The 17,088-nt window shown below is 46.6% G+C and overlaps 1 protein-coding gene across 3 annotated transcripts in view; it reads right to left on the reverse strand.

The window, feature by feature from the left end:
• Positions 1-10,605, reverse strand: part of LOC125940203 (uncharacterized) — a 35,816-nt gene extending 25,211 nt beyond the window's left edge. The window contains exons 1-3 of one of the 3 annotated variants that reach the window (XM_049656018.1): positions 10,163-10,605; positions 9,532-9,580; positions 392-1,074 (exon numbers count right to left, since the gene is read on the reverse strand). In XM_049656018.1, coding sequence (XP_049511975.1) covers positions 871-1,074; positions 9,532-9,580; positions 10,163-10,242 — 333 coding nt within the window. In that variant the 5' untranslated portion in view covers positions 10,243-10,605 and the 3' untranslated portion in view covers positions 392-870. Of the gene's footprint in view, positions 1-391; positions 1,075-9,531; positions 9,581-10,149 lie in introns of those variants that run through there. The other 2 variants (XM_049656019.1, XR_007463436.1) reach the window with 2 other exon arrangements.
• Between the last annotated feature and the right edge of the window lie 6,483 nt (positions 10,606-17,088).

The raw sequence follows: 17,088 nt of genomic DNA on the forward strand, positions 1-17,088 counted from the left end.
AGAAAGCTATTTGTTTTCATATAACAACATATAAGAATTTCCGCCTATCCAGAATTTTTATGATCAACATCATCTCATCATCATCAGCCTATATTTATGTCCACTGCAGGACGAAGGCCTCTCCCTGCAATCTTCAATTATCCCTGTCTTGCGCTAGCGTATTCTAACTTGCGCCTGCAAATTTCTCTAACATCATCACCTCACCTAGTTTTCTGCAGTCCTCAACTGCGCTCCCCTTCTCTTATTGATATCCATTCTGTAACTGTAATGGTTCACCGGTTATCCATCCTACGCATTACATGGCCTGCCCAGCTCCATTCCTTCCTCTTCATGTCAACTAGAATATCGGCTGTTCCTGTTTGCTCTCTGATTCACGCCGCTCTCTTCCAGTCTCTGAACGTTAGGCCTAACATTTTTCGTTCCATCGCACTTTGTGCAGTCCTTAACTTGTTCTCGAGATTCTTTGTTAACCTCCAAGTTTCTGCCCCATATGTTGTACAATAATTGCATTTACTGGTGCTAACATATGGGGCATACACTTCATTTCAAAGAAACTTGAAACCACCCTGGGTTTGTCTACATTTTGCTGCATTACTCCTTATAGTCATGTAATTCATGTTTTACATCACCTGCATATTTTCAAAGAATGCATGGCGCACGAAAATGGCTGCTGCACTGCAAAGCTAGGTCCTTGGTATTTTCTGTTTCTCTTAACATATAGTCTTACTGAAAAAAAAAAAGGTCTCGTTCATGCCATTCAAAGATGCCAGCCCAATATTATTATTTAATGAAATCTAATTATTATATTTCAGCCACATTTTTATATCTCAATCATGGCATCCCCCTGATGTGTGCGATTGCATACTTGCATCATTGCAGCCCTCCCGGCAGAGCAAGGCCCGCTGTTGTGGGTGTGGGGTCGGCTTCAAAGCAGTTCACTGACGAACAGGGCATGTGCACTATGGAGTCTCTGGTCACACCAGACGCCTTCAACTGAATAACTGTGGCCAGCACCTTTGGTGTACTTCTCTGTAGGTTCCATCCCCATTTCGGCTGTTTTTGGCATTGCAAGTGCTGCGTGTGCAACGAAAACAAACGAGAGCACAGAGACGAGAGTCAGATGGGACGTCTTGTCTTGTTCTTGCACTGTACGTTCTCATCAGCACTGTATAGGTTAGGACAAATGTAATTGGAACACTGAAGCTGTGGCCGAACTGCACACGAGCACCTTCTAGCACCCTCGAGCAGAAACTAGAAATCAGATCACGCATGCGTGCAGGCCAGCAGGAACAGCCAGTTCGTCTGAACAGTCGCTAGAGTCATGTCGCTGATGACCACGGAGTAAGATAAACAGAAGCGCCGACTCCGCCGCCGCGCAATGCATTCACTCGGGACAAACCGTGGAACGCGGACCCCGGGGGCCTAGCTCATGCCTTTGCTCTCTCCCTCAACTCCTCTTCATGCTTTCGCGAGTGCTTTCTTCTTCCCTTCTACTAATGTTAGAGTTACTGTATATACCTTTGGTAGCATATACAGTAACTTTAACTAATGTCATCACGTAGCGCCATCTGTCGAGGCGCATGGAAACCACTCAACAGCTTGCTTCCATGTGCGCATTCGCTGAGTGGCGGAGACCGGCGGCGCGGAACGGGCAGGGCGGCACGCATAGAGCTTGTCGTCTGCTCGAAACGTGGGCCTTTGGCTGTCTCAATTTTTGCACAAGTAATAAAAGCGCAAATAAACAAATGGTACCACTTTTACGCACATATGCAAAACATTTTTAGATGTCTTTAAAGGAAACAGACGATAAATGATGCTGTACAAAAAGACACAACAGAAGTACTTGTTTTTCCATTCCTCAACGTCTGCACCGAAGCGAAGGTTCGAAATTTTCCTCTTCCTTGCTTTGTTTGCCATGTCTGCAGTATGTTTATCCATGCCCGACGGAACAAGGTATCTTTATACTTGTGCGTGAAGAGACTGAGCAACAGAACAGTTTTGTTCCCGGCTGTAAATCTGGGTATGGCAAAGGACGCAAGAAGTTTTCGCTCTTCGCCGCGCCATCTGATCTTCAGCTACTGCACCAGTGCCAACAAAACAATTCCTGAAATAAGCGCAATTGGCGAAATATGTGCGTGACACTTCGAGAAGCACCTTATATTTTATGGTTACTTCAGCGACCACACAGGCAATGTCCTACTAGATGTAAAGAAAGTGCCTCGACTTCAAAGCGGAGCCGTTCCTTCATTTCTTTTTTTAAGGGAATATGGCATAGCTCAATGATGCTGAAAGCCAGGAGGAACCAGAAGACGCCATTGTGGAAGGATGGGAGGAGCTCAATTCGTCTACAACTACACACAGTGCAGGTGCCTTTCTTTGTCTAGAGGCGTGCCATAATGTTAATTCTCAGCCTTTCCTTCGAGAAGATTCCCCTGGTTATGGAGACACATAATCTGAGCTTCCCTTGTGAAATTCATAAGCAGGAAACACTGGCAGGAATTCCCAATTATTATGTTTTAATAAAAATGTGGCAATTTTGCTCGCATGAGAACCGGGCGACATGAAAAGCATCTTGAGAAGCAAGCATCTTAGGACTCAGATAAAAAGAGTGATAAACGTGACCTTTGTAGTAAAAGCTTCTTTTCGCTGTCATCTGTCATTGCTTGAGACAGCACGAGCTGCCGTTATATCTCCTTACGATTTGCCTAGTTTTTCATTCCGTCTGTTTCCATCATTCATTTATTTTCTGTTCCTGTGCCTTGTATAGTTCCACCAGACAAATGCTCTGCATTTGGCTTGTACAAAATAAATGAAATAAAATGATACATGACTTAGTTCTCCTGCTAACGTCACTCCGTGAACCACAAGAACTATGCCAGCTATGCACGCTACAGGCGTCAGGGCATGAGTAGAGCAGACGACAAAACGGATAGGCAAGCAGGCGCCGTTGGTATAGCAACTGTAGCAACGACTAAGACCGACAGACCCGAGCTTGTTTTTTTTTTTTTTTTTTGCTTGATCTGCCTGCGCCTCTGCTGCTTCAGTTTGTTGGGCCCGCCTCTCCGCTCCACAGTTTTTCCTAATCCGTAGCGCCATCTGGCGAGCAAGCTGCGAAGCGGGAACTGGCGTTGCAGAATGTGTCCCTTGCAGACGAGCGGAGTCGGCACTCCTGTCTTATCTTACTCTGTGCTGATGACACAGCTACACTCGCATTCGTTGCGACGGCATGTCTAGCACTTGCAAACTCAGTAACAGCTTTGCTATCAGTGCCATCATACTATGTAGAGGGCACTGGGGTGCAGTTTGGCCACAGCTCCCGAGTTCCAATGACTTTTTCATGCCACTGTAAATATTCGCAATGTCCCATCACCTAGCCCTCAGAAATCAGTTAGCCATTTCTGGCAGCCATGGCCTGTCTCTCACTGGTGCATTAGAATCAGATTAGTGAATCAAAGAGTGGCCCGTCTCATAGCCCATAGCCATGAAAAGCTCCAACATGGTTGATTGCAAAGCAAATTTTGTAGCTGCAGTAGAAATAGTGCTTTTTTGTGACAGGTGTGGGATGCGGCTGTGATGGCGCATGTAGCCAAACATGGCAAATTAGTTCTGCGGAATCACGCAAGATGGAGGAAGTATCAAGAAAGAGAAAATTGTCATCCACCCGAACGTAGCACGAAGGTGCAAAGGAAACCCATACGGGTTCCTTAGAAAGAACACTTCGCAATCGAGGAAAAATTTGTTCTGGCCCGGAATTTTTCCTCGACTCCGAAGCGTTCTTTCTGAGAACACCGTATGTGTTTCCTTTGTTGCTTCGTGCTACATTCAGGTGGATGACAATTCTTCCCTTTCATGTTGACGAACATAACATAAAAAAGGGTAATTATGATAATAAAGAAAGACAAATGTTCTCTAATACTCCTTTAAGGTCACATAGTAATAATAAACATATCGACAAGTCAGAGGCTCATAATTGCTGTTTGCAGTAAGCTGAATAGAGATAGTCGAAAAGTTGGTGGAGTCTGGGAATTCAGGCTTGGTTTACTGTTTTACGTAACACTAATCATGCTCATGAAAAAGATTCCTTCATCAAACTCGGAACTTCCCTTTGAAAGTCTTCCGATGTGGAAAAGACGTCAGAATTGTACTTGCCTCAAGAAAGCTTATAGAGAGAAGTTTCTCGAGCTGGCTAATTTGGCAACAGGAAATTCGAAGGTAACTGTGATCTAAAAAAGAATGTGTTGCTTGTCCGTGTGTGCTGTACCATGTTTTCTACTGCTACTTGTGCTCGGGGCAAGGTTTAAAATAAAATTGTTACTATAACCGCCCCCCTAACCATTCGTGTAAACCAATCAGCAGCACATGAGCAGGACATCAGAATATGCAGACGGTTATTTCATGGAGAGATGGCAGTGGAGCGTATGCTAATAGCACCAATGATGACACAGTTGAGTGTGTCAATGAGCAAGTTGCGCTAGCTGGTGTGAACACCAGTCGCCAGTCGGTTGCCCGACTTCTGTATGTCGCCGACGTGAATGCCACCTAAGTATTTAGTTTCTTTTGCAGATTTTGATGATGCATGGAACATGCATAGTTTGATTGGCACATCACAAACCAAGAGGCGTTGTGGTTATAATAAACCTCTTGCTCGTAAATTAATGGTTGCTGCTTCTCGCGCAGGTCTTTACAAGCACCAGCTGGTGCATCTCAGCCAGGATCGGCCGTACGGCCTACTCGTCACTGAAATGAACCAGCTAGAAGTGGCCACGCCGCAAATGGCTCGACAGCCAAGCCACTGAGGCACCATCATTTAAGCGGCCCTCCAAACAGCACCATTGTTGGGCCAACATTTATTATTTTTCTTTTATTAATTAATACCTCAAACCCCCAGGCAGGGGGCCTTACATGAAGGATGGGCAATTATTTAATTGGGACAACATTGTCTTTGTACCTGTATTGACAGGGCAGCCCTGTCCCCTCTTGACACATTTGATGACACACCAATATCTTCAGATATTTTCTGTTACTATTTCCTGCATCGACCTCATCACCTAAAAGGGAAACACAAAGCCATCTTTGTATTTCTGTTGTTTTATTGTTTGTTTGCTTTTTTTTCTTTCTTCCTGTGGTCATTGGATAAGCATTATTTATTTATTCATTCATTAAAAAAAATTCTTACAGGCCTCGTAAGTTGCACGAAGCATTGGGTAAGGGGGCATAATAGTAAGAAATAAATGGAAATAGAGCGGTATTCACATAAGCAACATAATCGAAAACCGTTAGAAAATAGCACACACAAAAAAAGAAAAAAAAAAGCTAGACACAGTAGACAAAAGATAACAAGAATCAGAAACACAAGATAAAGACGGAAAAAGCGTGAACTCTAGGAAACAGCGCAGTACTAATGTGTGAAAGTGAAAAAGAAAGAAATAACTGTGTTGTTTCACACTGCCATGCAGAGATATTCAAGCTTGTGAGCTGGTTTGTTTAAGCTCGTATTTAAGTCGAGCCTAATGATACACAGCCTAGCCAACAATACAACGTTAGTCAAACTGTGTGCCTTGTTACCTGCTAGGAAATGCTTCATTAAGCAGGAACTGTAACTATCTGTGTGGGCAAATGCTAAAGTGCTAAGTAGTTTTGTGCAAAGCACAAGCTTGTTCCTCATTGTCTGCACACCGGACATTTTTCTTGGGGTTCCTTCATTTCAGAGTGGCTACCTGTTCCTTCATCCCATTTCTGTTCACAAACACAAAAACAGTTAGTCTGTCATAGCAACAGTGACAATAGATATGTTGTCATCATATCATTTCCTTGATAGTTCTCAGTGGACAATGCTACTTAAGGGGCTTGAGAACTGTCTTGTTTATTGAATGTCACTCCCTGGCTCCCTCCATCCGCCGTGCGGCGTCCACACCCCTACTGCGCATCCTCCTCTCCTTGTCTCATCTGAGGGGCTTTAGTCTCATCTCCTGTCCTCTCGGGATTCCTCCTCTCCTCTCGGGATTGCGCAACGAATGGCAACACCTGCGGCTTGGCGTGCGATAATGCGAAGCAGCTTAGGTTAGAGGTGCGACGGTAGGCACCCCAGAGGCACCAGCAACAGTCACCAACGCCGCGCGCGTTCGGTGCGAACGCGGGCAAAACGCCGACGGCGTCGACAACAGTTCTGCGCGTTGCTGGTGCTGCTGCAGGTCCAAGTTTATACAGCCGATAAAACTACCTTGAGTCGACCCCATGGCTGCTTCGCATACTACTCAGGGTTCTCCTACGGGAAGATGGTGTAATTTTTTATCTCAATTCGCTTGCGATACTACACACTGGAGCTAGTCATGTGGACTTGCCTCAACATGGGACCCACCTGTGATATTTGCAGAGCTTCAAGGCATCAAGCTTTGTTTTATTTTTACTTTATTTAATAAAGAACTACTATGCTTACTGCTTTGTCGCATTCTTCTACTTTACATCTTTGAGCGTTGAATTCGAAGCAAACAGCTTCACACATTGTCATGTAACGTCGGCGACCTGCTGCGCACACAAGAGACGATAAATCTGGAAGGCCGGAACTGTAGCTGTGGGTGAGCTTGTGCCTTGCAAAACAAAGCAAGTCATTAAATGGTAGTGACTACCACAAACAATGGTCGTTGATTGAACAGAGTGTTGTTCATGATTGAGAATTTAACAGACACCAGCAATCATTGTGGTAATTCTGAAACTATACACGAGTTTTTTGAAATCTGTTAGGAGGCTCATGTCTTTCCAGAAGTGGCCGCAAGATTCATGAAATGTGCAACAGTGACCTTATGGCTGAAAGAATGCTTGTCTGTGCTGCCATAGCCTCCTATATACTTCATGCCCGCCCATCGGCGCCGAGAACGCAGGGAACCGGTCGTCGCGCCTAGTGCCGTCATTCACCACCAGTTGGCGGTGCTACCCCAGAATAGAAATACAGGACGCTCTACGGCGGCGTGCGCTGTAGTATAACTATATATCACGCAATTTTTTTTTTACCGGTGCCGATTCTATTGTTTTACAACATCTCCGGACGTTTAACGCCGACACAGAAGCGTAGAGGCCGCCGCGCATTGTTTCTTCCAAAAGAAAAGAGCGATAAAAGGAAAACCACAGCTCTTATCTGTACTAGTATGAAGCTTCATTTTCCTTCTGCTTATTATTACATATGTTTTGTATGTCAGTGTCGAAAAAAATAATGTCGGCTCTAATAACTGCACAACAAAACCTTTTATTGCCATCATTTGGATTTAACGTTTGCGGAGCTTTCGTGAAGAGGCTTCTGTGAAAAAACTTTTACGATGTCGTTCTTGTCCGTTATCTTCAGCGCAAAATTAGTGAATAGAGGGCGGAAGAACTTTGTCACCATGATCTCAAACAGCTTCTCGTGATGCTCAGGCACTGAACAATTACATAGTTCACGCTCTCGCAGCACTTGAGCAGCATTCACGGCAGTCTCCCTCAGCGGCTGAGTAAAATTTCTTAGCTTAGCGAGCACTACTTCAACCTACTTGTGCAAAGAGTTCAGCACAACTACGAGTTCGTCTGACCGATACAGCAGACAGCTTCTGTCTTGAAGCCTAATCAGAGAATCTGACGGGGCCGAGGGCTTGGGCTTTATCAACAAACTTAGGCATTCTTTTCAAGACGCCCGCTCATTGACGGCTCTCGACAGGTATCCGCCAACCATCGCTAGTGGTGCACATTCTGGCGAACGAAACGTTTCCTTGCGCCGGGTAATGTGGTTGAACAGCGCTGCTGTCGCCTCTTTGGGAACTTTTTTGGATGGTTCTGGCGTAGTACTTACGCTCAGGTGCCGGCGTAGCGACGAGCATGTGCTATCTTCCGTGTCCATCACGTTGCTGTTTGTCGATGTTGACGCAATGCCTGTCTTCAGAGACTTTTCTGTTCCGCACAAAACTGCCCGCGAGTCTGTCTGATCGTTGCTTCCAGCTGACCTCCTCAACCACTCAAAAAAAGATTCATTGGCGTCAGACGAGAGCTTTCTAGTCAGAACAAATCGAAAGTGCATCTCTCTCAGCAAGTATCTGACGCATTCCACGTTTGACACATTCAAACTTGGAGCCACTTCTCTGGAAGTTCTTCATCGCTCGGAATTTCATGAAGTGAGATGCCCGGGACCTTTCTCTTACTGTACGAGGTGCATCCAGGTCCACAACAATACGCCATATTACTGGGTATCAACTCGCAAAGCGCCCTATCAAACCACTTAAAGTAGCACAACTCACTCGTGATCACAATGTCTTCTTTTCAGTCAGAAGGCTCTCATTTGCGCTGCTGCTAGACATCCTTAATACGGAACCGACAGTGTCACCACAGCCACAGTCCTTCAATACCCTGCCGCAGCTCACCGCGTCAATCCAAGGCAGAAGGCAAGTTTTTTTCCCAGCCGTGGACTGCTGCAGAAAGGTGATCTCCCAGCAAACCGTCGGCAGGCAAGGCAAATTAATATTGTCTCGATTTGACACTAATGGAGACGCGCACACGCAATTTTTCCCGCCTTTAACCATGCACGGCGGCTAGCGAACTATTCTGGGGTAGCAGCGCCGTTAGCGGGCGACCTGCGAGGAGGTCAGGAGAGGAGGTTGAACGGCGCTCCCGGAGTGATTGCGCGGGCACAGAAAGTATATAGGAGGCTATGGTGCTGCTTAGACTGTGTTAGAGGTTCACTTGGAAAATCAATAAAGTCAGCTTTGTCAAGGTCACTCTTTGAAATCTGCGACTGCAAGAAGGTGATGTCTGTGAACCAGGTGAGTCTGGTTGATGTGAGGAGCATGTGATGTCAAACTGACCAGAATTCAAAAACAAGAAATGGCAGTGCCTATGATCATCCCTACTTCTAATTCCTACTTTAAAGATTTTTGAGAATTTCAAGGAGGTGTACGAACCCTGGTTATTTTGCATAGGTCAAGCTCGATTTTTTGGCATCTCCCGCCTGTATTTCAAAGATGGCTTCTACCAGGCCAACTGATGCTCCTAAATAGCATGCAGAGGCAAGTGCTTGACCATCTAGAGCCACTGCACCTCCCCCCCCCCATGCCAAGATAACACACGATAATTCAAAAAACCTGTGAGAATTATGATGTTGCATTGAATACATCTTAGCGGGCAACTGAAACAAAAGCTTCAGATTGAGTAAAACATCCCCATTTGTGATAGTGCAGATACAAGGCCGCCACACTGAAAAATATATGTATGAAATATGAGCAGAAGCATCACAGCAAGCATGCAACAATCCAGTGGCTCAACCAAGAATTGGGTCTGGGGCAGGCTGGTGTTTTTGCACGTTTGCACCATTTGTAACTTTTTTTATTCTCTTCTGCCTCAAATATGCAACAAGCCTGCACATAATAAACAGACAGAATACTCTTCACGTCGCCATTTGTGACTTCTTTATTCTCTTCTGCCCTCCGGCCCCCTTACTGCTGATAGTCTTGTCTTCTTCAACTGCCTGAGCAAGCTTTAAGGCAACACGCAGTTGTCCGGGCAATGCACTCTTACCTGTGGTGGTGGCTGCAAGGTTGGCTGTGCTCCATGCTCGTCAGGGGATCTGTCAAATGAATAAATTACCATTCCGTGCTTCAGGTTCAAGTGATCAAAAGCACACATTATCTGTCATACTTTAACACCATTTTCAATGTATTGCATACACGCGCGGATAGCCGTAACAAGGATGCCATTTTCTAAACGAAAAGCTAACGGAATTACGCAAATTATGTAAGAAACGGGCCATTTCTTGGTCGCGGACGCCAATGCAAAACATTTTTAAACACTGACATTGACGGGAAACAAAGCTAGAGAACATGCCAGGCTTAAACTTGAGGCTTCACGTAACGTCTTTTTTGCAGACACTCATTGCGGTGCACATTTTGGAACTCGCTCAACTGCTAGTGCGTAAAAAACAATTCGCGCACGCGTAACTGTCACACATTTAATTACCAGCGCGTCGTACTCGTGAACGTCGAACTACGCAAGGAGCTTCGAGACCCGAGTTGCAGCGCATGCGTTTGATGTGAATTACGAACGATCGACACACGAGCATCTACAAAGTTTGCCTTTTTGGTATAGCATTGGACCGCAATCCACGGGCCTTGGCTATTGATACAGATCGAAACTTACGAGGCTGACATACCTGCAACCGTCCTCAGCCGGCATCAAAGGCGGCGACGGGCAAGTCATCTCGCGAGGCTCCCAGACGTTCGCTGGCACCATGGCCCAAATTAGCACTCTTCATAGAGCGGCCCGGGCGACGAGCTCATCAACAACACAACAGTCGATCGCCCGCTTCAGCTGCGCTAGTTGTCAAGAGCATCCTGAAGCGACGTCGTGCAAGGCTGGAACGCGCGGCCACAGCGCAGTCGGCGCGCTACGCGTAGGAGTAGGCATTTCTCCGTGTTCGGAGCCTCGTCGTTAGCACCACACAATATGCACTGGAACGGGGAATCGCAAACGTTCTTTCATTTGTTTTGTTTCAGGTAGTGCTAGGTGATGCGGAAGGAACTCCCAAGGACGAACACTCAAAGTCGCGATTCGCCGGTGCCCCCGGCTCGGAACTGCAAAATCAAAACATCTGCGACGGCAACACGTGCAAATACAAGAAACAAGACGACGATGATGAAGGACGGCAATATGCGGTGGCGCTGCTGCCAGTAGCGATGCCCGAATGGGAGTAAAAAATTCCTCCAACCAGAATGCAGACGGGTTCCTTTACTTGTAAAATAAAGAACAAAGAAGGAAATAGATGGGTTTGACCACGACAGTTGGTAGCACTGAGTTCTAGCACATCGCTACGTCCAGACAAAAGCGAAACTGCCGCGTCCTGTTTGCTTCCGACTGCCGATACCTGTCCTAGTGGCTACAACGAGAACTACTTAGTGCTAATAATTTTAGAGTATTAAAGTATTGAAGTTGTTAAAAAAGTAGCTGTATGAAACCTAATAACAAATTTTGTTCAGTATAAATGTGATAATGGCCGTTATATTTTTAGCACGAACGGACAAACCTTCCGAGCAGACGACACTTTAGAGCAGCTTCCCGTCAGTGCTCCTGTTCCGTGCGTTTAGATCTGCGAAACAATGTCCGAAAACGAATATTTGCGCCAAGTCCGCGGCTACTTCACTGACCAAGAGTGGGCAGAGATGCCGGATTTGACGAGGGAGCGATACGCGAACATCAAAAGGAACTACGACGTCATGGTCGCGCTGGGTAAGCGAATTCTAAGGAGCTCCTTCCCCATGGAATGCCATGCTTGGAACTCCAGTCTTATCAATTTGCTTTCCTTTTTTTTTTTTTTACTCATAACATTGAACTTTTCAGACCTCAAACCGGCCATGCCGGAATTTATGAGGCCCAAGCCGGTGGTACCAAAACCCGTAGCCAAGAAAAGAGCTCGTGAGTATTTTTTTCTCGTGCGTTCCTGTACTTCGAAAATGTGAATGTGCACCCCTAGCTCTCGTGCAGCTGTTTAAAGCTTGCCACCGATGCCTTTCTAGCATGCCGCCCCAAAATTCCAACGGGCTCTTAGGAAATTCGTCCACACTGATTATGGCAAACTTTTCATATGCTCCGGGGATTTTATAAATGTATTTATTCGATCATTGTGTTTTCATGAGGAACCTGTTAGGGCTTCGTATAGATTATTGTCCGGCAATCACGGCCGCGGCAACCTTTCTTCTCTCGATTAAATATATTCCTACCCCAGTGACTGCAGTGACATTCACTGAATATCCTTTGCACATCCACTGTACAGGTAACGTAATTTCGTTTTGTTTACACTGCCCTGCTACACCTGTCAGACATATCTCCAAGTGCCCGCGCGTAAATACAAATATAATTATGAAGAACTTGCAGTAAACGCGGCGCAAATACCGCCTGTGTTTTTTGTCGTATCGTGAAAGGACTGTTTGGTTCCAGAATCCCGCAGCGAAAAGGAACAGACGAAGAAGCCAGCCAACACTGCACAGGTAAGGCACACGGTTTTTAAGCGCGTTTTTCTTCTGCCTTTTGCTATGAACTGTTAGCAAAAGTGCGGGAATTATTTATTATTAAATTCTGGGGTTTTACATGCCAAAATTAACCGCGATATAACTATGAGGCACGCCGTAGTGGGGGAACTTCGGGTTAATTTTGGCCACCTGCAGTGGGCCGATCCTGGCGATAGTGAAGAAAGGGTCCAAGCTCAATGGCACATACCAGGGACAAAAAAGAAAGAGAGAAAGAGAAGGAGATAGAGAGAAATAAATTGAGAAAGGGAGAAAGAAATTGAGAAAGAGAGAAAGAAAGCAAGAAAAAGAGAGACAGAAAAAGAGAGAGAGAGTGTGTGAAAAAAAAGAAAGAGAAATAGAGAGACAGACAGACAATGAGCTTTATTTAGAGAAATAGAGAAAGAAATAAATAAAGAGAGAGAAAGAAAGATAGAGAGAAAGAAAGAAATTCATCACGAAGGTCAGATACACAAACGACAAGCTTCGCTTACCCCCATTTTCCCGACAGGGGAAGGGCTGGTAGTTTTTTTTTTCTTCGCCCCCCTCGAACTGCGGCTGTAGCGGCCGGGATTCAATCCCGCGAACTCGTGCTTAGCAGCGCAACAGCAAACCCACTATACACCACCACGGCGGGTAAATGTGGAAATTAGCAACCCCGTAAACCTCGTCCCTTCCCAAACTGATATTATCTTTCAAATTTTATGACAAGAGATAGCACTGAAAAGCTTGAAGCGGCGGACTAATCGAATTCCTCGGGAAGACCACCCAGTTGCTCGCGGAGAATGACATATCCGTATTTTTTTGATTTACTATATAGGCATCGAAGGCGGTGGTCTATGCTTGATGTTCGGACTTGGGCGCACGCAGGCTCCGAAGTTTGCTTTTTCCAAGAGTTCAAAATTACGAGTACTTGATTTGAAAGAATTGTGTGTTTGGTTAATGGAAATTCTCTGCCTGAAAGCTTCCGCAGTTTCAAGATTTTTCCAAGTTTATTCGAATAACGCCGATAACCAAAGCTAACCAAACAGCAAGCCTTATCGAAGAGAAAGGCGCGGAGAGATTCGAAAAAGAGGAGCTTTGGTTCCGGGCTATGCTATATTCCGCTTGTGTGGGCAAGAGAGAAGGAAATTCAGATTAAACAAAAAATATTATTCCGATAGCAATTGTATGAACACTTAAAGGGCCCCAAACCACCTCCGATATTTTTTGAAGATTGCAAGTAAACACGCGCATCGAGTTCAAAATGCCGTCACGATCAACGATGCCAAACGCTGCAGTGCTAAGCACCGCGGGCGCACCACACACACACACACACACACACACACACACACACACACACACACACACACACACATATATATATATATATATATATATATATATATATATATATATATATATATATATATATACATATATATATATATATATATATATATATATATATATATATATATATATATATATATATATATATATATAGAACAATGCCGTCCTCCTCTCCTGGCCTTTTCGGTATCCCAACAGTCGTCGTGACGTAACCAGGGTGCATCTGGTGATGTCAACCGGGGCGACGATGTCGATTGGTCGAGCAAGAACCTACGACTTCCGGTTAGTCTGCTAGCAGGTACGCGCGCTCCCTGCTCTTCCTCGTCGTTACGTCGTTTTGCTTGGTTTTGCGCACTTGCGAAGTCTTAATTACAGCCCGCAACGCAAGCGCCAAATCGGTCACGTTCCAAAAACACAGTCGTGCTTAGCGGTCTGATTAGCTGCGCGAACTGAGAGCGACGGTGTTCGCCTTTCTAGACGTGTGCGCGCAACACAGGGGCCATAGCGGCACGCTTAGCATGGCACGGGTTGGCACGGAAGTAACAGCGGGTAGCCGAGAAGCGCGAAGTCGCGGCTGAGGTCCGTCCACGATACCGGCACCTCGCCGCACACCGTTTGCCATTCGCGGGCCGCCGTTCGACGGCGGTTTTGCTCGCTAACGGCGACATTTTCTTGTCGTAGAGCGGTTGACACCGGGACCCATTTGTGCTGCAGCCTCACCAACGCCAATCGCTCGACGGCGCCGATATCGTCGCTAGGCCTTCTCCAGTTTACTAAAGCGGACGGCGCTTTGGAATAAATCGCCGACGCTCACAAGCCGCAATATTTTCTTGCCGTTGTTATCGCTCTTCACAATAATTGTATACAAAGAAGAAAACACGCTGATAATGGCGGCGCCGTCGGCTGCGATCAGCTGCGATGCGAGCACAGCCGGGCCGGTCGTCTGCCGTCGGTAGCCGTGCACTGCAGCTGAGCTCGACAAGTATCGGAGCTCTCGTTCGTGTTTTACGTTTGACAGAGGATATCGTTTTTAATAAAATGTACAATTTATGCATCGCTTTATCTAGCGGAAATTATTTTGCTTGGAACAGAAGCAGCAGCCGATGTTTTCGGCGCCTGTGGAGGAGGCGTGCAGCTTCGCGCGTCGTCGATTGGCCCGTGGATCGTGCGTTGGGCGGTGCGCCGGCTGAACTGCCGTCTACTTTGGACACCTCTCGCGCGGCAGACGTTCTGCGGCACTGGAGGCCGGTTGCCGTCGGTATATTTGCCGCTAGTATATCCGCACGAGCCGGTCTTTGGAGGGACCGCCAGTAGTTTGTGGTAGTAGTAGTAGTAGTAGTAGTAGTAGTAGTAGTAGTAGTAGAGGTGGAGGAAAAAAGAAAACAATGCATGTTTCTGCAGCCCTTATAGGGAGCACGGCTCGGCATCTAAGGGGCGGGAAAAGGAGTATAAAAAGTAGGAAAAGTGGAAGAATGGGACCCTCGCAGGCGCGAGTACAAGCGGGTGCGAGAGAGAAAATCTGACGCTTTTGCTCCTTGCATATCTGAACTTCCTTTGCTCGTTTTGTATGCGTTTGTCCCTAGGCTAGCCGGCATGTGCATTTGCGTTGATGGCGACGTGCACAAGTTTTTCTCTTGGGCTCCTACGATGTTTCTAGAGAGTTTGCTGCGTTTTTTGTTCCAACGGTAACATAGGAAATCGTGCGATAGTCCCGAGGGGATCATCGAAACTGTGAGATTGACGACGAATCGGGTAACTTTAATTCCAAAGCACTCCATGGTCATGTATCGGTCATCAGTGCATACTGCACCGCTCAGGAGATTCGCGTGAACGAAAGCACTTGTATGTGTTGAAACACATTTAGCACCCTGTAGGTGGCTCTGTCTGCGCAAGCGGATGCTGCTTTCGTTTGTGCCTCGGTGCCGCGGCGGAAGCCGCGGTGCCGGGCGCCGACGGGAAGCGGCGGTCGTTGGGGAGTTGCGGAGCGCTGCGTAGCAACACCCCAAATAAATACTGCTCCAGTCAGGTAGACTGCTCCCTCCCTGATAGTGAGGTTATAGTTGGATCATCAAAACAGTGATGCGTTTATTTAGGAATAGCATCGATCCCTTAACAGCAGCCACAGTTGTACAAAATGGACCAAGGAAAGTTCTCCGCCGTAGTACCAAGGCAAAGTCAGATATTCAAGGAGCAAAAGCCCCCAGATTTTCTCTCTCGCACCCGCTTGTACTCGCGCCTGCGCACAAACTACTGGCGGTCCCTCCAAAGACCGTCTCGTGTATATCCGCTAGCGCGGACGTGCCTTAACAGGAAGATGTGTTGAAGAGCACGTTGGCGATGACGTATGTAACGTGAAATTTGGAGGAGCACTCGGCGAGGAGGAGAGACCAGCCGACGAGGAGAGTAGCGAAGGAAAAGCGAAACGAGCGAGGGCCGTGTTTCGATCATCAAACGCGCGTAACTCCGCTATTACGGCCCCATTTCGAAAAATTCTCGCGGCTACGTGTTCGTTGTAGACACGTGCGCAACTGCAACACCACAACTAAATTTCGACCTCTGGGTGGTTTAGGGGCCCTTTAAGGTGAACTCTCGCCGTCGCCGTGAGGTTCCGTATAAAGTCCAAGTGCGGTAAGACTACGTCCCACGCCGCATGCGTTGTCTGCTATGGAAAGCGTGAGTGGTTACGTGACCTGAGAAAGACGGTGGCTTGATGCGCGCCGTCCTCTCGCTTGTCCAATGTTGGACGTGACGTCATCAAGCGGGTGTGACGTCATCAAGTCAAACACGCAGTAACGTGATGAAGCTCGCGAAAAGGAGAGGGGGGGGAGCAGCCAAGCGAGCGTCTCCTCCTCTAGTCCGGACGTCGCTGCGCATAGCTGTCCGAGTGGCTGAGCGCATCGTGGCCCGCGCGCCATATCTTGGAAGTGATCAGCGGCAGGTGCAAAGCACTGGGATACCATAGATGGCTGGTCGATTCATGTGCGCTGTCTTCCCGGGAGCCTAGAGTTGGAGGTCGCGTAAGCTCAAGTTTTGGAGAGGCGTTATGAGCGAGAGGCAGCGCGAATCGTTCGCTCCCAGCTGCTGGTTCTCATCATCATGCAAACGGTGTCACAGTGAGTGTTCGCAGTCGTCGAGTGAGATCTGTTCATGTTCGCCTGTGCACGCTTAATTGACATGATGCTTGTTAATTTAATTAGTAAGCGAACGTTTACTGCAGCTTAAATGGCCGATAGGACCACAAACCTTACTTGTTTTATTTATTTATTTATTTATTTATTTATTTATTTATTTATTTATTTATTTATTTATTTATTTATTTATTTATTTATTTATTTATTTGTGCAATACGGCAGGTCTCATTGGCCGAGGCAGGAGGGAAAAAATGTCTACATTGTGCAACGATTTAAGCACACATCTATAGTGGAAATCCGACTAAAGAATAAGACCCATACAATGCAATGAACCCACCAAGAATTAATTCATTCTGTAGAATAACTGATTTTTAGACAATACATTACAGATTCCAGCACAGTGAACGATACGGCCACATGTAACGCACGCACAAGTCCGGCGCATTACCAACAGACATGCGCCTGCAGCAACCGCATTTCCAATCAGAGCTGTATTTCTCGGACGTCGCCGTAGTTCACGCTGGGCTGTTGCAAGAGCACAAGAGGGCTCATGATGCAGGAACTTCCTTCTGCGCCTGATCGCAACATTACGAAAAGCAGCTGCTGCAGCAGGC

This window comes from Dermacentor silvarum, chromosome 9, assembly GCF_013339745.2.
Source record: "Dermacentor silvarum isolate Dsil-2018 chromosome 9, BIME_Dsil_1.4, whole genome shotgun sequence".
NCBI classification, from domain to species: Eukaryota; Metazoa; Arthropoda; class Arachnida; order Ixodida; family Ixodidae; genus Dermacentor; species Dermacentor silvarum.